This window comes from Necator americanus, chromosome I (assembly GCF_031761385.1).
Source record: "Necator americanus strain Aroian chromosome I, whole genome shotgun sequence".
Classification (NCBI taxonomy): domain Eukaryota; kingdom Metazoa; phylum Nematoda; class Chromadorea; order Rhabditida; family Ancylostomatidae; genus Necator; species Necator americanus.
This window is the reverse complement of record NC_087371.1, coordinates 26,652,102-26,675,973: the sequence shown is the minus strand read 5'-3', so window position 1 is coordinate 26,675,973 and position 23,872 is coordinate 26,652,102. Positions and strand designations below refer to the sequence as shown.

Sequence of the window (23,872 nt, the reverse complement as noted above, 5' to 3'; positions counted from 1 at the left end):
AGGTTGAAGACTGCAGGATCCAGGGTGGTTCTGTTCATTTCTCCCTAATCGTAAAAACGGTGTGAGAACGACGTTTGCTCCAACGAATTATGTGCAACCTTGTGCACACTCTGGTTCCCTCAGCTGCTTGTTCAACGGTTCTACTTTCCATAAATAGGCAGTCGAGAAAGCTCACTGGTTTTCGACCGGTGGCACGTAGATGAAGCACACGTGCACAAAGGTGCCGCGTTACAACTGAATTAGTCGTAAAAAACTATCTCTTTCTCGTCAATTTTAAGATCTTTCTTTCTCGCCATTTTTACGACCACGGAGAGATGGAAAAGGAACCAAACCAGAATCTGCAATCTAAAACCCTATTTCTAGCCTTCTACGCGGATTCGCTCACCATTTCATCGCATGCTGCCTTTAAGAACTGAATGCTGACACTCCACCAATTATGTCTGCTTATCTGTCAGCGCGGAACACTAGAAGTGACGAGAACGAAAACTCTTAGAAACCTGACAAGCACCTCAAGGTTTTTTATCCTTAGAATGAAGATCGTCTTCATCCCATTCTTCCTCCGTTCAATAGCAGGAACGTTCGTGCACACATCTCCTTCCACCTCTCGGGAGCCGCCTTAAGCTCTCCAAACAGGCGCCTCCAGAAACTTTTGTGAAGATTCTTTGGATATCTTTATTTAGAACTGGATCTTTGAAAGGACACCACAGAATCTACAATAAAGGATAAAGTTTCTGGCGTTAATCAATCCGCTCGGGATGCGCCCCCACGTTCACTTCAATTCAGAACCTTTTGAGGTTTACGAACGTGCAACTGGCTTATACAATGACTTGCGGTGGCTAGCCGATGTGTCAAGTCAGTGTTGTAATCCTGCTTTTTTTTATCCTGGGATGAAAGGCTTGGTGAGCACTAGGGCGGATTCGAACCTCCGATCGATCGTGCAGGAAGAGGAACCTCTGGCCGCTACACTACACCCGCCCTAGAATCTAACTATAGTAGCTTAAAGCTAAGCATGAAGAGGTGAACAAGTGGAGAGCCACCAATGCGCTTTTATCATGAGTCTCAACAGAGGCAGTGTAAAATCGCCCGGAGATTTGGCTGAATGAACGGAAGCAAACGTTCAAGAACCAAGAGAGGAATATCCACAACTCTTCTCTATACTCGCAACCACAAACAAGTCTCTCTATTTTCATTCGTCATAGAATCATACAACAGGCAAAACTGTTAGAAATTTCGAAAAAAATTCCACTAATTTACAACAACGATCTCGAGCAATCTACTCGCCACTACCAGAATACCAAACCTTTTAACTTCTCAACTGTGCTCACATTTACAGGCGCCGATAGGTAGCTTGTTCTGGCCAACAGCAACACACGCCAGAGGCCGATAATTGTTCGGCAGTGAGTTCAAAGTAAACAAGGCCGAGGAACTTATCGTGCAAGATGTGCACTATTAAATGGTAAACTCAGCAGACAAGTATACACGTGCATTGCGCTGGCTCGAACAATATATGCACCGGCACTTATATGTGCATTAGACAAATAAATATTTATGGATATATAAATAGTGCTAAGTAGAAACGTATTTACTAAATCCATTCTGAAGGGAACAGTTTGCTTCGATCAGGTTGTTTACAAAATAAAAAACATCCTTCAAATTTCACCTTCTACTATGCTAATGACGATAAGAACAGCGCTAACACAAAGTCACATTATTGCATTTTACACAAATATATTCCACAACCTTCACATTTCATACATAATGCTGGATATTTTATGCCACTAATCTGACTATAAATTATGCATTCACGTGAAGCAGTTCCACGAAGTACAAAGATTGCACGGAAAAGCAGGTTAAAATAAAGTTGGGCCCTGGACAAATAAATTCTACTTCATACTTTTCTGAGGGTAAGGTTTAGCAAAAATTGAAACATCTTCATATTAAAATCCTCCGAAGGAATCTTGTCCTTGTTGAGGGTGTGACTGAGTTGGCATTTGGCCATATCCCATTGCCGCTCCTCCATAAATGTAACCAGGTGCAGTATTTTGAGAATGCTGCGGCGCTGGGAAAACTAGAGCAAAAAAAATAGTAGGATTTCAAACATACACTCTTGTTGTTGTAAAAATCATCTCACCCTGAGGATGCTGCATCTGCCATTGGGGTATGTGGCTCCCATAAGTTTGGGGAGCGTACTGTCCATATGGGCTACTGTACTGGGGAGGACCGCCGTATGAAGGGATTTGTGGCGCAGCTACAGTAGGTACCGGCATGGACGTCGGCACCGACACCTGAGGCTGGCTCTGTTGTTGCGGACCACCCCACTGCACAGGGCGTCTGAATAGATCATATGAAACAAGCCAGTAGAGAGAAGAAACATTTAACTTTAATTATAATAATAATCATTAATAATAATATAATTAACTAGTATGATTAACTAAATTAATATTAGATGGCTGAATAAATGATAGTGTGTGACCCACGCAATAAGTGACTACACAGAGATCAACTCAAGTCACACAAAAATAAGTAAAAGACAATAGATTTCTTCCTGCCATTTTAAAGAGAAAAGGTGTAATCATGTTTTGTTGCAAATGTGCTGCATGTAGAGAAAATGAACAATTAATGATCAGCGAGCACGTTCATGAAGATCAAGTGCTACAGATGCTATCAGATGGTACGTGTTGGACTAGTCCAAAATAATTGCGTTCTCATATGCGCACACCACAATGCAAGACATATCTAGTTCATCGGATATCGAAAGCTAGCGTCGAAAATCATTTGAAACTGTATGGGTAAGTTAACATGCTTGATGTATGCGCACATCAGCTGGAAGGAATCTTACCAAAAGTGCAGACATCTGTTGTTCTTTATCAAAACGTCTAAGATGCCAGTTTCGTTTCTCAAAACTGGCAGTAAGAACTGGATCGCCTACAAAAAAAAGCGAAGGAAAAAGGCTATGGGACAAAGTCACATACACCTTGACCATGACGTCAATCTCAAAGTACATCTGAAAAGCAGATCTTCACCAAATGAAGACTATTCGATCACTGTGGTAGGATCATGCAGACCAACACGTATCGTACTAATTCTAATTCTTACAGGCATGTTTTCTAATCAATTATTGCCACCCGTTTCGTTGGCCGAGTAACATGTGAGGATTTGTCGTTTCCAGTCAACACTAAAATACTGTAACATAAACAACTGTGCACATCAGTTTGACTGCGTACAGTTGCTATACCGCTCAACCTAAATTACGACCACATCACCCTTGTCTTCTGATATAAATTTCAGGGTCATGAAAGCTATGAAGAACAACCCATTCGTTGCTACATTTGCGATAATGGACCATAAGCTCAAGAGAATCTTGAAGAAACATGAAAATTAGTGGAAGGATTTTATCCTGTTCTGCATTGGATTTTTTTTTTGATTTATTGCATTGAATTCTCACCCCTGTGCACTTCCACTGATAGAAAGATTATCGGCAAGGTTAGAAAGTGCAGAGTCAATGTCTCCACCAATTTTTGTTTGCCCTGGTTGAGTAGTGAATGGATCGAAGGTGCCTGAAGTTTTGCTTATGTAAATGCTCAAGAAACATACGAGAACGATAGTATTTAACAAGATTGGAACGACTCGACCCTGCAATACCAGCTAAGCGATGATCAATTACAAAGATACAAACAACAACGACAAAAATCAAAGAGATAAAAACACTAAACAACAGACAACATATGATTCACATATTTGTACCACACCTTGTTGCTGCGCAGAGACACCTGCAAAAAAAAGATACAAGTTCGCAATACAAGCAGTTCGCAGAAAACCACAAGCAATTGAAAAAAATCTAGAACAACACTGTTGGTTCTCTAGCAACTAGAGAAGTTCCTTCTAACTAGTCCTTGAATCATAATATGAAATTTACAAACTCGGGAGGCGCATCGCTAATCTCCAATCAATTTATAGTCAAGGCAGAGTCAGTGCAGGCAAAACTGAACGAACTTGAACGGAACGAAAAAACTGAACGAACTTGAACGAATTTGGAATGAAACAAATTTGAAATCGCGTACATTAATTACGAATTTGGAATGAAACAAATTTGAAATCGCGTACATTACTTTTCCTTCGTATATCTTCTTTACCCTCTTCAGAGGGGTCAAAAAATAAGATGCGGCTCTCCATCGCCACCAGGACAGTGAAGTTACTAACAGTGTAGTGCTTTGGGATTTTGAAAGTTAAACCAACAATTTGATGAGGATTAAGTTTAAAAGCAAAAAGTACAAGTGTTATGTTCAAAACTACAAAGATTAGCTTGGATATCATCATACTCGGATGTGCTGGTGATTGCTCTCTGTTCCTGTCTTGCCCGCCGAGCTCTACCATAGACGTCGGAAACGAGGGCTGAGCAGAGTAACTTCCATCCGTGTGAGCTTAAAATACGACAAATAAAAATTCAACTCACATATTTGAAGTGAAAGAAAAATATGTTTGAAAAAAAAACAGCTTGAGGGCAACGCGTATCACGAAACTGACTATGTCAGGTCTCGTGGCAAATGTAGAGTCCGGGGCGTACGCTACGAGGAGTAGCGACGTGCCCACCTCTCTATTCCTACTAATCATTCTGAAGAACGGCGTGAAAACCATCTCAGTTCCTGCGATGGTTTTTAGAACACGCGCCGCGTCCACAAGTAATCAACGAGGATCCCTCAGCAGCTTATTCAAGTAAAAGCAATGAAACGGCTATTGGGGGAAGCAGAGTGTGTACAAGTGTCCCGCATTCTAATGAAGCTCGAGGGAACTAAAGCGGCTCCCACACCGTTCTTCTGGACGACTAGGGAAAATTGACCGAGTCTAAGTTCATACTCTTAATGTAATCTCTTAATCCTGAACTCTACATTTGTCCACAGAGACCAAAAAACTGTCAGTTTCGTGAAACGCTGCTTTCAAGGAATGTAACAAAAGGTTTGTTGCGTTAGCTTCATCGAAATTTCTTGGATGAAGGGCTAAACTGTCTACAAAAGAAAATCTGAGAAACTTGACGAAAAGCAATGCTGAAGAAGAACCTATTTTTGAATCTAATGAAAATAAAATCTGCCACCACTTGTCCGTTTGGCTGACCTTAATTTCAGCAAAATCAAAAAATTAGAAATCTGCTTTCCACAGCGTTTAATGACATGATAGCAATAAACCGGAGACTAGACAAATATTAATGCTCTAATGTTTTTTTTAGACAGCTTTCAGAACAAGTCGCTGATATTTTACTTGCTGCTGCCATAAACCTCCAAGTTGATCTATCACTGTCATATGCCTGAGAATTGGTCGAAAAAATCCTCTATGTGGATCTCAAGCTCTCATGAATGATTTCGGCAACAACCCACATGCAGATACCACTGCAGGGAAAATGTTTCTACCTTCTACAATACACAAGACAGATAATCTAGTTCTACGATCAAACGACTGTCGTAACGCGAAATAAGCAGTGTGAACAGTAAGTTCATTCTATTAGTGTTCGGAAAGTATCTCCAGAAAATTTCGCAGAAGCGCAGATTTTTTTTAAAGATATTCTGGAAGTCCCCATTTTAAATATATTATATAAGGCCACTACCGCTTGTATACACATAACATATCTGGCTCCCTCTTCCTTGCCTATTACGTCCTATAATGGCCGAACATTCCACCCATATTCGACGCGTACTCCTTTACGAGTTCGAATCTGGCCACCCTGCTGCTGAAGCCCATCGAAACTTAAGTCAAGTATTCGGCACTGAAGCCCCTTCTGAGCGGTCTGTGTGCGCCTGGTTCCAGCGCTTCAAAGCCAAAAACAAGAAAATCGAAGATGCGTCTCGCTCTGGTCAACCGGTCAACCGACTGCAATACCGTTCAACGAACTGAAGAATCTGGCGGAGCGGCATTCATATGAAGGTGTGCGGTATTTTGCTGCTAGTCTTGGCTGTTCGCTGTCTGCCGTGAGCAACGAACTGCGATCTCTCGGAATGGTGAAAAAGCACGGTCAGTGGCTTCCACATGCACTGAGCGACGGCAACCGCCAAAGACACCTGAACATCTGCACTCAGCTGCTCTCCAGAAGCCGCAGATTGGCTGGACACCATTTGTCACTGGAGATGAAAAATGGGTCCTCTACGTCAACCACACCCACAAAATACGTGGTGCGCTGGCGATGAAATGCCGGATCCTTTCGTGGAAGCTGAAATCCATGAGAAGAAGGTCATGCTGATCGTCTGGTGGGGAGTTCATGGAATCTACCGTTTCGAACTGCTCCCGGACAACACGACAGTTACTGCCAAGGTCTACTGCGTTCAACTGCAAAGACTGGCCGACAAGATCCGCAAGGAGCACCCGAAGCTCGACAACGTTACCCTGCTGCACGATAGCGCGCGCCCTCACATCGCGAAGAAGGCTTCCCGAAAATTCTGGAGTTCGGATGGGAAGTTCTACCGTACCCACCGTACAGCCCGGACGTGGCCTCGAGCGACTACCACCTCTTCCGATCGCTTCAGCATCACCTGGAAGAGAACCGGTACGATGATCGTGACCACCTCGAAAATGACCTTCGGGCTTTCTTTGCCTCCAAGTCGTCGGAGTTCTACGGCAAAGGAATCCGTGATCTTGTGAGACGTTGGCAGAAGGTTGTTGATGTTGCTGGAGATTATTTTGTCAAATAATAAAACGTTATTATTATTATTGTTAAAAAGTTGTGTTGTTTTGAAATTTCGCCGTATTTCTGCGGATACTTTCCGAACATCCTAATATCTCTCCTGTATTTCGACGAGCGATCTGAAGATCCATAGGAACCAACAAGTTCCTTTAATGAAAATTCAATACTATTGTAGATGCTCTAATAAGCGTTCGATCCGTTGTATCTGATAGACAGAGAAGTCCAACAAAAAAAAAAGACTCCTGGTTTCTCCCTTCTTCAGAAGAGCGAAATCAGGAGATAATTTGTTAGGCAGCTGGTCACTTACAATCCTGATATCTACAAGATTAAATCTTTACTCAGAAAAATCTGTTTTTAAATCTCGAAAAAAAAACTAGACTAGTCAACGAGCGACTAATACATTCATGTTCCCACTTACAAACCTCAAATTTACTACCCACTTTTTTCTCTAAATTTTGCGCTTAAAAATCAAACTGTATGACAAAACTTCAAGGTAATATTGGTGAAACAAGTTGTACTACTTGGTTAGCATATGTATCAAATGCACCAATCCAATAGCCAATACCCAAATCACCAAACATTTGGGAACCTCTGAAGCTAAAGTCGAAGACTTCTTCTCATTTGTTGAAGTTCCTGGACCGTACTACCGAATAAAACACCCTCACAAACCCCACTCTTCAATATCCCTGAACAACTTCAATTATCCACACCTTTTTTCTTAACCATTCCATTTAAAGTTCCCAATTATATCAAACTATCCTTGCCTTTTTGGTGATGTAAAACCATGTTCAAGTACATAATGGCTTACGACGGTGATTTAACCTAGGCAAACTGATTCAATACAACTTACAGAAAGGTGTGTGTTCGTAAATTCCTTTAGGCTGAGAAGGCACTACTGGCGCACTGGTAGAAGGTACAGCACCAGGAAATGATACTTGATGCTGTTGCAGCTGGAATGCCACCGGCGAGTTAGTCGCTGGAAACATGCAATTATATGAAATCAGCAAAGACAATCAGGTGAATTCGCACATGATGAAGTCGACGACTGGAAATGCTGAGAATCTCCTTGTGGCATAGCAGCACCAACACCATGAAAAACTAAATACAATCTTGAAGTGGTGAACAATAGGCTGAGATTAGATCGTGAAACTAACCTGGTTCCTTCGGTTTCACAATCCCAAAAGGATTTCCGGGTTGTACGTTGACCGCTTCACTACCAGAAATGGTAGAACAGACTTGGGGCTCTTCCACCCGGGTAGCTTCAGAGGTTGTAGGCGGTTCGACGCCGAAACCTCCCTGCCACCTAGTCGTTCCAAAAGACTGTGTCGTACTCTCGGATACAAGAAATGGATTCGTATCAGAGCCACCATCTCAAACCAAAGGATGCTCGTCCAGTGAATAATTATTCAACGGATAAGAAGTAAAAGCAATATCACATTAATAAAAAAAAACAAGAAGCAACAGGGGAAAGTTCTGCAACAAACAACCACAATTCACAACATATACACAATCATTACAAATCAACGAGCTGAAAATGAAGACATCGCTTAGTGTAGCATTCAGGATCGTAGTCATAATTAAGAGTAATGAAAAAGTGCATAAAGTACGTAAATTCCAACTGAAATCAGAATTGAAAGACTTGACTTTTAACATTGACAAAGCAAAATACCTCCATTGGTGTCGTTGGTTTTCCTATTGGCAAAAGCACGCACGAAATCAGTCTGGAATCCATTTGCATGCCCGACCGTTTCAAGAATTGCAGATTGTTGCACCCCAACTATAATATCACAAGCACTACAAGATAGCATCACGACATGCAATGGGCATGCAATGTCAGCGTGCAGCGCAGTGACGGCTAAGTTATCGGTATGCACTGTGCAAAAAAGATGTCCCTGTTCGAAATTGACCTTGTTTTCTTTTCACAAACGTGATCACATAATACAAAACAATGTAGATATACAATGATAACACGTTTTGTATGAAAGGAAAAAAAAGAAGAACACATACCTCCACCAACAGGAGGATAAACCCCAGCTGCGACTGTGTTAGAGCCACTTGGTGCAGCGAATTGGGCGAACGGATTTGTTGCGTCGATATGGGATTGTGCAGGCTGCTAAAAATAATGAAAGTTTAGAATAGCCTTATTATACTACATACAACCAATTCTACTAAATTTGAAGCGGATAGAAAGAGAATACAGTCAAGAAGTATTCGTATGATGTCCCAGAGAAATCAAATAAAGTGTATGCTTTACTCAGACAGTATAATGATAAAAGATGTGAAAGGATATTCTCCACTCCACAACACTGCTAATGGAGTTGCTGTCGACGAGGCAACCCTACCAATTTGGAGCGATCACTTCAACACCTTGCGGAAAAGGCAAGCATCATCAGCTACTGAAATCGAGCACATCGATTCGCAAGCACAGCGATCCGACGTGCGCAGCCAGCTACCAACCACCGACAGAGTCAGAAGTTTTCGTATGCATCCAAAACAAAACATCAAAGATGGAAAGTCTGGTGGAGGCGACGAAATTAACGAGAAAATGCTGTAATCTATTATTCCACCTGGGATTTATGAACTGACGAAGATCACCTTCCATAAGGATCGACGAAAATATACTTGACTTGTGGAGACACACAATCATAATTCCGCTCCCCAAGAAGATATCCATAACAACTTCAAAAAAATATCGAAGAATCTCATTGCTGCCTGTTATGTATAAGGTTTTAGAGGGAATCATCTTGTACTCGCTTATCAAACACCGCAAAAAAAAACAACGCGCGACTAACAAGCTCGCTTTCGACCTCGCCGATCTATACTCGGGTCGAAACGGACATGAAGCACAGCCATTTGCGCAAGCGGCTGCGCTCCAAGCGGAGCGGTGGAGCGTAGCGGTTGGGATCGTGTAAGGATCTTCGCTGCCGCCAACCACCTCTGCAGTTCGCCATGGTCCCGCCTCGATTCCAACCGCTGTCTCCACCGCACCGCTTCTGAGCGCGGCCGCTTACGCAACGGTCCGTGCTTCATGTCGTTTTGACCCAACTATGCGGTTGACCAGGTGTTAATCGTCAAGAGAGTGATCGAAATGAGGCAGCAGTATTCGAAGCGAACGCAGTCATCCATTTTGGATTTCGAACCCAATTCCGACTTTCCTCATATCCTGATGTACGGAATAGGAGATTCGGGCAACACCGTCGGCGACGATTGTGAAAATCGACTTATCGCACGGATAAGAAGCTGTTCAGGCGGCTACTTCTGGGCTAGGACATGTTCTAATGAAGAAATGTCCTAATGAAGAAGTGAAAGTCGAAAGAGGCTACAGAAAATCATCTTCACTTCTTTGGTCACATACCAAAGAGTCCAGCTGACCGTAAAAGGGGACCTGAGGACACTCGGCCTGTAAAAGCAGTTCAAGCGAGACGCGAGGTTTCGCAGTATATGGAACAGCGACGAAAGAATTGATTTTGCGCAAGCTCTTGCCGAAGATCGAGAAAGTTGGACAGAACTATGCTCGAGGACGACACATCTCGAAGATGCGGTCATTCGCTCGGACGATAATATCAGACCGCCGCTTAAGTCAAGTCATTTTAGTGAGCTCCTGGGACTTTTAGCTTTGTGACATTTTTTGAGTATTTGCACCTTATTTTATTCATTCTATAAACGAGATGTTCAATTCGTGTGAAGACAGTTATTTAGACTCAGAGAACTGCAGAGGTACGCTTCCGACAATAACAGTTACGCGAAAGGTGATAACAATCGGAGGAAAAAAGTGTACTTCAACTTCTTCTAAGTTTCGTTAGGCAGTAAAATGTGAGCGTGGATACAGTAGAATGATGGCTAAAAGCCAATACCATATCGCTGCACGGAGAACTGCGAACTCACCTGAGCGGGTGGGTTAAACAAATCGAGTAAATCATCATTTGTTTTTTTAGATCCTTCGGAAGTAGAAGCAGCCTCTGCAGCAAAGGGATTGAAGTTGGAAGCTGCAACTGAAGATGAGTTTCCTGAAAATATTTTATAACGCATCAGAAAAAAAAAGAATAAATAAAACACTCACCAACACCTTGCTGGCGCTTTTGCTCTTCAAACTGACGCAATCTCTCCTTCTCCAGTTCAATATATCTCATGCGTTCAACATCACCGACATGAGGCTGAACTTGAAATCCACCAGCCATCGAAAAATTCGCAAGCTGTGACTGTGCAGATGGATACTAGAAACAACGTCATTGTGAAACGATCCAGCAGTTGTTTTTGAGAGAAGCAGAAAATAATACCTGGCCCTGAAAACCGACAGAAGGAGCGCGGCCACCCTCTAGATGAATAAGATGTGCTTCCAGCGCTTCCAATAAACTAGCAGGAGCTCTGGTCAAGTCAGGAATCTCTCCTCTATCAATTCCAACGGATTCAGCAACACGCAAAAACTCTGATACCTTGTCCAAGCGGGTCTGCAACACAGTGTTGAGAATCCTGTTACTAAGGTCCGACAAACCTGATTCCCCTCCTGAAACCCTTCTACAAATTTCAATGTTTGTTGAAGGGATCACCGAATAAGTAACTATTTAAAAGAGGTTGTTTCGATCAATATCCAAACATTTCAACACCAGGCCAAAATCAAGGTTAAGCACGGTGCACGGTGGGACACGATCATACGAAAATCTTCGACGAAGTAAGATGCATTGAAACTTTTTCACAGTTTTTCGCCAGCTGTAAATAGGGTGCGATGCACGCACTCACCGAGGATGCGTCGTATCACTACGATATAACTTATCTTACACCGAATATATGCTCTTAAAGATGGCACCGAGTAGAAAATCTGCCGGAATTCCGATTCTTGACCGAGCGTGGCAAAGTGCAAGACATCGAATGATACCTGATGACTTAGCTGACATTTCGTATAAAGTTATTCAATTACTGATATTAATGTTAACAAAAACTAGGATTTAATGGAAAAATTACTCCCCACAGCTTTTGAATACTTATTGAGTAATCTCTCCATCAAGACCCTAATTTTCACCACTTACAGATTTTTTTTTCAAAAGCTGAATGGGAAAGAAAGGAATCTTTCTATAATCTTGATTGTTTCTCATCTAGATTCCAAAAATGAAATAAACAGAACATCATCTTCTGCAAAATACCTTTTAAAGTGTTCCTAAAAGTGAACTCTGAACGAGGTTAGAAGCTTTCTACAAAAGTTGACAAAAATCACATTGCTAAGCATTCTTGGTTAGTTGCTGTTCAAGTCTAGAATTAGAATCACATGTAAATAGTTGGAAACAAGATAGTATTTCATGAATCACGTATCATATCTTCATGGTCTGAATACATTATTCTTTTTCGCTTCGCAAGATTATCTAACAAAAAAAACCTCTTCTCGTATACACACCCGTACGGTCGAGCATAAACGTCATGTGTAAATGTTCAAAAAACGGTACAGTAGTGTATTCTGTTCTGTTCTCAGTTGTATTGCATTCTGCAAGACTCGACCTCAACGAGGATCAAACTTTTCCGGGATAAGTAGAGTTGAGCGTACAATTAACACACGCGACACATGCGTCTGCAATTTAGTTCGCACGTCAACCTGCTGCCTCCTAGCTGGGTAAAGGAAGGAGGGAAAGGAGGGGACAGAGGACTCGTTTTCGAGAAGGTTGGATCCTAATACTACGTCTGACCGTGTTTGAGGTCTTCAGTAAGCGTCTTCGCAGGTCTACTACTGACGAATCCTGTGACTGCCTGTTCTAGCAGCTAATAAAAATAGATCAAAAGCAAATCGCACAAATCTAGCGAAAACAAAGTAAACAAGATTCATAATTATTAACAAACCAGGAATCCTTTATATGTGTCAAGAGCATCACGACACTGTTTCTTGTTCATGTCGAAATATTTTTCCAACAAGTTTATGATTCCGTCATTGTAGCAAGCAAACAGACGGATGAGATCCCGGAATAGAAGAATGAAGGAACAGTTAATGACGCCATTGTTTAGCTCGCTCGCAGACACCTGAAATAAAGATAAACGATATATGTAGTATCCAGAATTTACATGGATATTTCGGAACAAAGAACATCGAAGTGATCATTTCAATCCACTGCATGCACCACTTTCACAATAACACGACAAAGCATGCAACAAAAGTGAGATATAATCAGGCAATAACCAAGCATATGTTGGGATTTTCCTAACAATGGGTTGTTGAGAGAGATAGAAATAGATCGATTGAGAGGAACAAAGATGAAGGGAAAAGAGGAATGAGGAAGGAAAAGGATGAGAAAAGAATAAGAATGGAAGCCGATAGCGGCAGTGGACAGTCTCGAAGAAAAAACCAATAACAGCCTACGCTTCACAAAGGCGACAATACGACTTTGTGGGTTCAATCCCACAATATCGACATATTTGCAGAGGAGGACCTAGAATTGCACTTAAAAGGTTAATAACTCGATATTACACCAGTTTTAATCAATTTGCTGATTTTAGCAACATTCAAGTACCCAAAATGCTCATTATTTGTGACACTGTAACTTTAAAAGGTCGCCAATAACTTCACAAGAAAAGCACTTCAAGAAATACTTTTTTTGACATATTTTGTGGAAGACGGCTTGTTATACAGAATCTGTTCTGTTGCATCCGTAATTATTATGAAATTTAGGTGGGGAAAAATGGAAAATTCTACTTCTTTTTGGATTTTTCTAGATTTTTTGAGACTCAGACAACCTGGAAACGAGGAACTTTCCACCTACGGGTTTCTTTGGAACCCCTGTCCAAATATGGAAATGAGTTCTTAACATGGTACCGATATTCTGGGATGAAAAAAGGAGGAAGTGTGCAACACTATATTGTTTGAAGTAACCTAACATTATACAAAGCACAAACTTGTCAGCCCATCCGTCCGATGCGAATTGCCACGCAGAAGGGAGGACAGCAAACTTGGGCAATTTAACCTGCCCACTAGCGACTCCGCTAAGGCTGACGGCTACAGGTTTGAACCGCACAGCGCACAAGGGGAATTTCCAGTTAGAGTGTGTGACAAAAATTCTACAAGCAACATGTGAACGACAGGACCGAGCAACATGTTCACTAGTGTGAGGATAAAGTTTAAAGGATAAACTTTATCCTCACACTAGTGGATAGGATATCGGTATGCCGTAGAAAGTGCATTTAAGCATTATTGGTATCCACTTATCTTTGCTATATGGACGGCGGAAAAGAACAGCTAGGAAAAGAACATTTTTTACACACTTTTTTCTACACTAAACATACTTTTTTTACACATCCCAGGAAGCTTTCGTACTTTCTAAGGGTGGGTGTAGTGCCGTCGGTAAGAGGTTCCACTGTCTGAGCATCGATGAGAGGTTCAAATCCGCCCTAGTGGTCACCAAGCCTTTCATCCCTCTGTAGTCGATAAATTGGTACTAGACTCGTCTGGGAAGATAAAAACTGACTTGACACATCGGCTAGCCCCCATAATTCATTGTATAGGTCAGCTACACATTCGTAAACCTCAATCAATTCTGAGTTAAAATGAACGCGTGGAGCATCCCAAGCGGATTCATTAGCGCCAGACACATTATCCTTTATCCTTTAAAGTGATCTATAGACATCTGATAATATAGATAGATAATCCATAGGAACACTTTTCACTGAGTTGGTATTCAAGTGTTTGATAAGCACATTCAGATTTCTGTAGATGCGTTGGAAAACATGTTACCAGCGCGACAGGAGGGCGAAGCCGGCACCTCGCGCTGGTGCCTGACAACTTGGGTTATAACTGATGTAAAGCAATTCAGTACTCAGTGTGTTGTAAGCATAAATTTTCTGTCAGAATACAAATTCCGCCCGTGTTGTGGAATATCTAAGTGGAACAGATGGGAAAAATTAAAATTTCTCCAAGTATGCTCCATCTAAATTTCGAAAAAAATGGGATGTACCAATTATCATTTCGCACAAATTTAAAATACCTCTGAAGGTGTTCTTCTCAAAACGTTATTGACAATCTTCTGAGCCTAACAACTTTTACACGATCTGACCATTTTAGACCTTAAAGTCATTAAATTCACAAATCAACTTCTAGAAACCATGTAATGTTGATTTGTTCATCTTTTAGGTGGAGTTCCAATTTTTTCCTTTTGAAAAAAAAAATTGAATTAGTGGTGGAATGAACCTAATACTGTTGCCTCTGTCTGACCTGTGCGCCTTCATTCGTTATAACTTATTAATTTCACGAGGAAGGAGAGGAGGAGGAGAGCCTTCTCCTGAGTGCAACACTCGTTTTCTCAAGTGATAAAAGCTAGGAAAAAATGGTGAAGGGAGAAGATAGGCCAGAAAATAGGAAATGATAGGGAATATCCGCCTCTACGAAATATTCTAAACAAAACAGTCTAATGTGTACAGGCAGGTTCAAGACAATGGCAGGTGATAAGCCCGCGAAAATTGTATTTAGCCGCAACCGGAACCGCAATACGACGGTCTAAGCCAATGAGTTTTCCAAACAAATGCAATTCTTAGTCAAAAGTCATCAGTGCCAAATCGCATACCCTCATGCTGGATCAAGACCCACAATCTATATAGATTATCCTTTGTGTACACATGACTTACCAGACTCAAATGCATTTTTAGTGAGGTGTGTCGCCCTCAAAGATATCCGAGGCCATCCTGTCCGATCTTCAGCTAGAGCGGTCATAGTATCTACCCATCCGTAACTACTATATAATCTGCGAAACATTGCGTCTCGACTGAACTGCCCGCCAATGCCAACTGTCCTTCACTCCCTCAACTTTCTTTTGCGTCCGTGGATTTTTCCAGGTAAAGCTTGAGAGCATCCTCACTAAAACGAGGCCATCAGAGGATGTCCTCATAAGCGGAGTTGGCTTAGCGCGTCGTTGGTGAACTTCTCTCGTAGCTGCCACCGTTTTTCAGCATGCAATCCAAATAACAGAACTCGTCCACAAATTCGATAGGTTTTCCGCCCACCCAGATTCTCGCTGAGGGTCTCAAGTGGATGCACATCTGCTTGCATCTGTCAGGGCGGAGTCGCAGTTCGTGGTATGCAGCTAATTTCGATACAAGGCTCACAACATGGTGCAGCTTCGCGTTCGCGAATTTTATTACATCGCCGGTGTGCTTGAGATCGACTAAGGGACGTCCACACTGTGATAAAACGACATTGGCGGGACATTGTTCAACTGCTCTTTACTTGCAAAAGTTGAACAAGAAAGTTCCCTAGACAGCCATTTGTCTTACTCTAGTTTCCATTTCGAACGTGTAGCAAATTCGGTTGGTGAATGAATCGCAGCAGTTCTTCTATTTGCGTCCTTAGCTAAGTGCATGAATTTTCCTGGCACCACATCAGGGCGAAGCGCTTAGCAGAGACGGCCCCGATGAACAGAGTCGAAAATGAATTCGAAGTAGAGAAAACCTAACTGCAGACGATTCGTGTATTCGCTGTCACACTTCAGTTACTCTCCTCACAATAAACATCTGGTCAATCGTAGATGGGCCAGGACGGAATCCACTTTGTTCATCGCGCGTTTCTTCGCCACGTTTGATTAGTCGATACAGCAGTTCCAAAACATCCTACACTACACGCAGCAGCGATCTGCCTCGGTAGTTCCCGCGTTACGAATACCTTTTCGTGGAGGGGAATTATGATAAAGTGTATCCACGAGTCAGGTATCCTTTCGTTGATCCATATTGAAGGGATGATCATCGTCGTCTCACAATTTCAAGCTGAAGGGATTTCTGCATTTCTGCGCTAATTCCATCGTCTCTGCAAGATTTTCCATTCTTCATTTCTTGGATACAGAACAGAACCTCCGACACGATCGTGGTTCCTCGCTGACAGCGGTGTACAGTTGGTCGTTGGACACGAATTCAAAGACTGATGGGGCTTGTCAGTTCAACAAGATGCTGAAATGTTCCCTCTTGATGGATAGCGTTGCCTCCCCGACAGCGACTCCGGTGGCAGTGTTAAGGAGAACAATTCATTTTGCCGCTACAGTGTCTTAGTACACCATAGGCATTCCTCAGGTTCTTGTTCTCCCATGCCCTTTCGAACTCCTTCGCTCTCGACGTCCATTCATTCTCGCGATCTCGCTTCAGCAGACGACGCAACTTTCGCCGCAGACGCTCCTCCAGGCTCAGACCGCCAACAGCGCTGATACACAATTCCACGTGGATCTCCGCAGATGCAATGACTAATCTTAGGAACAAAAAGAAACTACAAACTTTACTGAAACCGGGACCCAATTTATTGCCAGAAAAGACTGACACTGTCTTTTTCTGCGGCGGATTACAAGTACCACATGTCAAAGATGTCGTTCTCCTACTCCAGAAGGTAAAGAATCCTCCTGTGACATCTACTATCCCATCCAGAGCGCTTACCATTGGTCTTGTTATCGAAACATCAGGATTCGGACAGCCGAATTAGCCCAAGGCATAAGGAGCACTTTCGAATTAAAAGCGAATCTGACGGGGGACCTTAAGGGAATGGGATCTGCGCAATGACTCCGACAAATCTCTGGTTAAGCATGTAGGTAAAGGAAATGTGGCTGAGTATAGCATGAATGGAGTAACTCTTAAAATTTGTAAATCTGTAAGAGACTTAGGGATTTTTGTGGATTATAACCTCAACTTCACAGAACATATTGATCATATTGTAAAAAAAGCATACTCCTCCCTTTTTCGACTATTCTGCATTGCTCACACCTCTAATCCAACTATTCTCACTCGTCTATACAAATCGTTCGTATTACCTCATCTTGAATATGGCTCTCAAATTTGGAGCCCTTCGAAGAAAAAACATATAGCAAAGCTCGAAAAGGTGCAAGAGACTTTTACCCGTATTTTATTCAGAAGAATGTCTGCAGACTTAGCGGTGAATAGCTACAAGGATCGTCTCACAAAATTAGGTATGAGCAGTTTGAGGAACAGACGTATACACGCCGACCTAATGTTGTGTTTTCGGGTCTTCAGAAATGAAACCAAATTAGCGCCCAGCAAGTATTAGTGCTTCAGACCTACTAGTGAAAGAACTGGTGGTTTCAATTTACATTACGCTAAAATACAGCATAGAAAATTTGACCTGATGTTCAATAACTTCTAAAATACTTCTATAGAACTGCTAGATGGTTGGAGCTCTTACCGCGTGATATTGTTAAAGCCGAACATAGTAGGATATTCAAGGCGAATTTGAAGAAAATTGACATAAGCCGGTGTTTGAATAGTGATGTCTAACCGCATGCCTCTGATTCTAGCAACTCTCTGATGTCTGATGTCTTTTGCACAGAGCATGAAACTGGATCGCAGATTCCCGTCAATGATACCTCTTAGTTGTCTCTTACATTTCTCCAGTTCTTGCACTGGTTCTCCTATAAATATTTTTTTTCAGCTTACTGCGAGGCCACTCTTTCCCTCCTTCCGACATATGAAATCTATTCCGGTCACTGAAGCTCATTCGCTAACGAGGATACTGATATCTTTTGGTTACATCTCTCTATAATTTCTGCCGTCATATTACCGCCTCTCTCAATTACTTCTGAATAACTTTCCCTTGCTAAGTTCCGCATCTTTTGGCAGGTTTGGTCTTGACTGGCGCTTGTTTAAATTGTGGGGGTCAGTCGTTTGAGGATCATAAAAGTTGGTGAACCCTCTTGCTTAAGGTCCCCCGTCAGATTCGCTTTTAGTTCAAACGTGCTCCTTATGCCTTGGGCTAATTCGGTTGTCCGAATCCTGATGTTTCGGTTGCTTGACCAATGGTAAGCGCTCTCGATGGAATAGTGGATGTCACTAAAGGATTCTTCACCTTCTGGAGTAGGAGAACGACATGTTTGACATGTGGTACTTGTAATTCGCCGCAATAAAAGACAGCGCCAGTCTTTTCTGACAATAAATTGGGTTCCGGTTTCAGTAAAGTTTGTAGTTCCTTTTTGTTCCTAAGATTCTCTGACTCAGACAAAGTGTGATCCATTTTTTATCTTTCTTTTCTGGTGCACCATTGGTGTATGTAAATAAATAAATAAATAAAATGGTTGTTCTGTGATGATCTACAGTGCCTCAGAGAGAATGAAGTGTATTTCCAATCCATTTGGTTCACAAGAAGAGAGAAGTGGGAGAGAATGACCAGCTACGTGAAGGGATGTTTTAAAAAAAGCATTGGACGTAAAAAAATTGTCATTTGAACAAATCACTACAGTAATAGAATTGAAGCGATAATTAACACTCGCCCCTTGACAAAAGTGAGTAAGACAGATCTTGGTGAAATACCCATAAGACCTATTGACTTCCTACAAATATAAAGTACTCCATGTCAGACAAGCAGCTAAAGTGCGGTAGTAGTGATACGTCCTGTGATCCAAGATGGCTTCAGACGAAAATATTAACATTTCTTGTGCTTGCGCAATGTTGATATTTTCGAGAACGTCGCTGCACTATTTCGGGAGGGACATAATAACGAATACCCCACATCTTTTAGAGACAACCAGAAAGTTACAGTTAAAAAAAACTGCGTCACTGTAACAAATACACCTCCAACAACGTTGGAGGAATTGTACTCATTGAGTAAGAGATATAGTCTAGCAAAAACGAGGTGAAGCACGGACAGTTGCGCAAGCGAGTGCGCTCGAAGCGATGCGGTGGTGACAGGGGTTGGAATCGAGGTGGGACCATGGCGATCTGCAGAGATCGGTGGCGGTAACGTAGATCCTCACACGATCCCAACGCTCCACTTCCACGCAGTAAATGTATGCATAACAAAGTGTTGGAAACAATGTCAATTGCAGATGGTGAGTGCTTGCATGATCAGGCGATCCTTTCACCAAAGAAAAAAATCATCCAAAGACCACAAGTTATACTCTTGGAAATATAGGGTCAACGGAAACTCGGGTCAATAGAAGACTCGCTTTGAGAACTCGAAAAAGGCTGCATTTATGATCATTAGATCAGCAGCCAGAACGAGAAGATTCAGGAAAATTATTACATATGATTATAGAACTCGGCGAATTAGACGATCAAAAACGCATCCCTTAAGAGATATGCAAGAGTTTGAAAGAAATCTTACGGGAACCGCTACTTCTTCAAGTGCACCACTATCCAAATATCTGCTGATAACTTATAGTAGCACTGTCAAATAACCCCAACACACGAGAACAACTATATAAGTTCCAGCATGTACGAAGGTTATGATGCTACAAGAGTATTATGGACTTCGATTTGAGTGTGAGTAAGAAGCGACTGCTCTCAATACCTCTGCAAACTGAAGTAATCTCATGATCTGCTTGCGAGGACGTGATGGCACCGTAAACATGTCAATGCCGACATGATTCACTTCAGAACTATAGCTGCCCGCAGAGTTCACAGCCGCGCGGGACTGCTTTTGATGGTTATTGAGCGCACTGTCGTGGACAGTCAATAACCGCCAAAACCGCAGAGCCGCCAAACCGCTCGGTTCTAAACTCTGCGGGCAGCCTATTGAATACGTACGGGAAACTAAACACAGCATATGAAATGGAAAGATTCTTTCTGGAGAAATTTACGACTTGCTGCAAGAACATGAGAGGTCTCCAAAAATAGCAAAGCTCTGTGAATAGTAATAATGAACCGTACCGAATACCAAACAGAAATAGTTGATCTTCAGTAAGCAATGACTTGGTGCAGTACCGTGAATAAGTACGATGACACATGCAGAAAAGTGAAACGGTTACTCAAAAGTAGAAGTTGCAAAAAAAAACAATAGTTATTAAAACAAATATTGCACAGACCTGAAACTCGAGAAGCGCATCAATTTGGTTTTGAAGAATAGGCAAAGTTTTGAGAAGCTGAAATTTGTAAACATAATATTTTGGAAAAAAAAGACCGTCAATCGAAGAACACTAATAAGATGTTTATACGAAAACCCAGAATGAAAACAACTATTTACCTTATCCGTATGCATGGTACGCAATAGTCCATCTTCCCGGCCACGTTTTACTTTGCAGAAATCAAATGCACAAACACGGTACGTCGCAATTTTTTCTCCGATATATTTGCCGTACCGGCGCACGTGCTGTGACATGTCATAACCTTGAATACGTGGTCCTTTGAATATGAATATTTACAAATTAATGATGAAACAACATAAGACTAAGATCTTGAGGAAATGAAGGAGGCGCCAGATGAATCTAGAATGAATGTTAGAAATCAGCATCACTAGAGTGGTTTGAACATTCCAAGAATTGAAATCCAAATTTTACAAGCGAAATAATAGATCATTGCAATCCGCTCAGGTCAACAGAACACAAAATCGCGAACATCATTGAGCATATTTATAAACCCACCGGAAGTGCTGTTCTTATCGAGGAAATTCCCGAGATTAAAAGTGGTGTTACATGAAGCTAGATACTGCGAAAACCTCTGAAAAGGAGACTCACAATAAAAACTGAATAACTACTAGAAAAGTGTACAGGATGGAACAAAATATACACTAGCCTCATTTCCATAGCACATGATATTATGGATAGTAATAAGGGCCTTATAAACGACAGTCCAGTTCGGATGCTGAGTTCGTTCTATTAGCAAATTTGCCATTGATGGAATCGAGACATTTGGTTCGTTCGTGCAATGCAATAAATCTAGAAATAGTGCACAGTTAAAAAGATCCACGTGTTAACGAGGCGATTAAAAATGAAATAGAGATGCATTAACATCACAACTCCGATGGTTACTTAAACAGCGCAGCATGCTTGATTGGAAAAAGTAGAAATCCCGAAAGTCTAGAAAGAAGTGCTGAAAGTTATAGATAACACTGCCGCGCAAAAACGATGTTTCGTCCTTTGAGTCCTTACAAACATTTTTGGCCCTGCATTCTTTTGCTGAACAAAATCACTATATTTTAACTTACTTTAACCTTTTCGAAGAAAGAACTCACAGTCAAGATGCTTCTTTTTCGGAGCCATCAGTTCTTCAGTCGTTGCCTTGCATATGGTTTTTCCAAGCTGGCTACCAGCCAATGAATGTTTGGCTGCTGTTAGCCTGAAACCAACTATTTGGAGGTGACTGTAAGATACCTGGCTGGACACACACGGCATCTACTATATGATAGCTAAAAATATGCTTGGCGTTCTCCTCTTTACTCAACGGATGAGTCATCATTCAAAAAGAAACTAAAAGAGGCACACATGTTTCTATATTCTTCAATTTTTTTCTTTCAATACGCAAAATACATCCAAAATCTCTGAATTCTAAAGCAGCTAGATTCAAACGAAACAAAGAACATCGGGTAAAATGTAGTTGGGGGAGGCACTTAGTGGCGCCATGATTCCGGAAGTAAATAACTATATCAATCGGGGCCCTAAGATATAAGCATTAGTCTCGGAGGATTTATGACATGCAAGCTAAAGTTAATAAGAAAAAAAAATAAGACACAACGTCCAGAAATAAGGGCGCCAGTGAGTTCCCATCCCCTCCAACTACATTTTTCTCACGACTTGTTTAAAAGATTCAAATGGATAGCAAAACACCGCAGAAACTGAACACGACCCTCGATAGCTTTGATAGCTAACAACTGTGCTTACAAATAGTGGTAGCAGTGTCTTCGTTTCATGCAAATAAGAGATAATGCACTCCAATCGGGTTCACCAAATACTGTTACTAATCTAAGACCACGAGTAAGTGAGGTGTCTTACTCTTTTGCGATCATTAAGAAAATAATAGTAAGAAATAAAGCTGAAGTCATCAATCACAATTAGAAATCTAAATCTGCAACTTTATCACCGAGCAAGGATACTTACCTGTCCGAGATGGTTTGACCACCGGTCGTAAAAGGCATCGGTTGATGGAGGGCTTTTTCGATGGTCTGCATGACTGATCAGGAAGAGCTCGTGGTCTGAAAATGTTATATGGGGAATAAGTGAATTTTGCAACAAACATTATCAAAAGGCTATGAAAGTTACCATGACAACTATGAAAAGACATGTGCACTGTAGGAAATACGAAGAAAAAAGAGGACTAACATAATGTTGCGCTATTCCTAAATTATCTAGAGAGAACAAAAGCTTCACGAAAAGAAGGAAAGAGTGAATAGAAGGAGACGGGAGTGGTGGATTTATTGACGTCCGCGAATGCAGGCAGAAACGGACGTGCATTCGCGCAAATCGATGCAGGCCGAGTGAGATGCCCACAACCGCTCCCCAAGTTACGCTAACATTGAGAAAATCGTCCATCAAATGTTGGTGAGGATTCCAGGGATGGAACTGTCAAAACTCAGCGAATGGATTCCCAACATGCCTATGCCCCATGAGTCATTTGTAAGTGTAGTTGAGGAGCAGCTGTACGCAAGGATTTTAGCGCCGCATCTGTCGCAACCACTGTGATGCAAATGGAGCAGATTCTACTGGTGTCTAATGATGGCAACAAGGGAGAACCCTTCTATCATGTAGACGAGACCTATTAACAGAAGATCGAAGAATGCAACTTTTCGATTGTCAAATTGAAGCAAGAATCAAGATTGTTAACAAACTTTACTACGGCTAACGTTTCGGCGTCATCGCCTTCGTCAGAGCCTGGAAAATCAAATCATTTGTAATATATCCTCTCAAATGCTTTAATGAAGGTCCAACTTTCGCGCTTCAGAAGATAGAAGACTCTCGAGTACGTTCTGACATCCTTGTTCTAAAGAATTCCGCTGTTTCTGTTATTGCTCACCTTAGTAGAACGAGCCAAATACCTCTTTCCTCAAAAAGAAAAAAAAATGTGGCAGGAACTGATCTGTTCTGTTACTTCAGCTATTACTGGCCCGCAACAGTTTGGAGGATTCAGGCAAAATAATCGAAAAAAAGAGAGAAAAGAAAAATCGACGAATTATAATGTTTGTGGCTTGGAACTATTTTGCGGGGATTTTGCTCATATCATTTCGTCGGGAGGGAGTGCGCAGTGGTAAAAGTAGACCGATAAGTAGTAGTAGTACAGCTACAGGCTGACGCTAATAAAAGTTTTCGTGTGGAGTCAATAAACTGAAATCAGCTTCTGGATAGACGATACTACTTTGATACTGTGCCCTCAGAAGCCATAGGATAGGTTAAGTATAGTCGGGTCAGAACGTGGACATGGAACAAGGTACAGTTGCGTAAGCGGCTGCACTCGAAGCGGCGCGGTGGAGAGATGGCGTTTGAAATCGACTTGGGACCATCGCGAATTACAGCAGTGGATGGTTGCAGCGAGGGTCCTCAAGCGACTCTA

General features: G+C 41.8%; 1 protein-coding gene across 1 annotated transcript; it reads right to left on the bottom strand.

Moving 5' to 3' along the window:
* Window positions 1–1,937: 1,937 nt before the first annotated feature.
* Window positions 1,938–22,496, bottom strand: RB195_006944 (uncharacterized protein; the record flags this gene model as incomplete). The annotated part of the gene is made up of 15 exons (XM_064180312.1): window positions 1,938–2,068; window positions 2,132–2,331; window positions 3,446–3,557; window positions 8,337–8,444; window positions 8,675–8,780; window positions 10,553–10,674; window positions 10,728–10,881; window positions 10,945–11,115; window positions 12,491–12,667; window positions 20,419–20,475; window positions 20,577–20,719; window positions 20,974–21,049; window positions 21,125–21,267; window positions 21,564–21,667; window positions 22,426–22,496. The coding sequence occupies 15 exons, from the start codon at window positions 22,494–22,496 to the stop codon at window positions 1,938–1,940; spliced, it is 1,875 nt and encodes a 624-aa protein (XP_064037192.1).
* Between the last annotated feature and the right edge of the window lie 1,376 nt (window positions 22,497–23,872).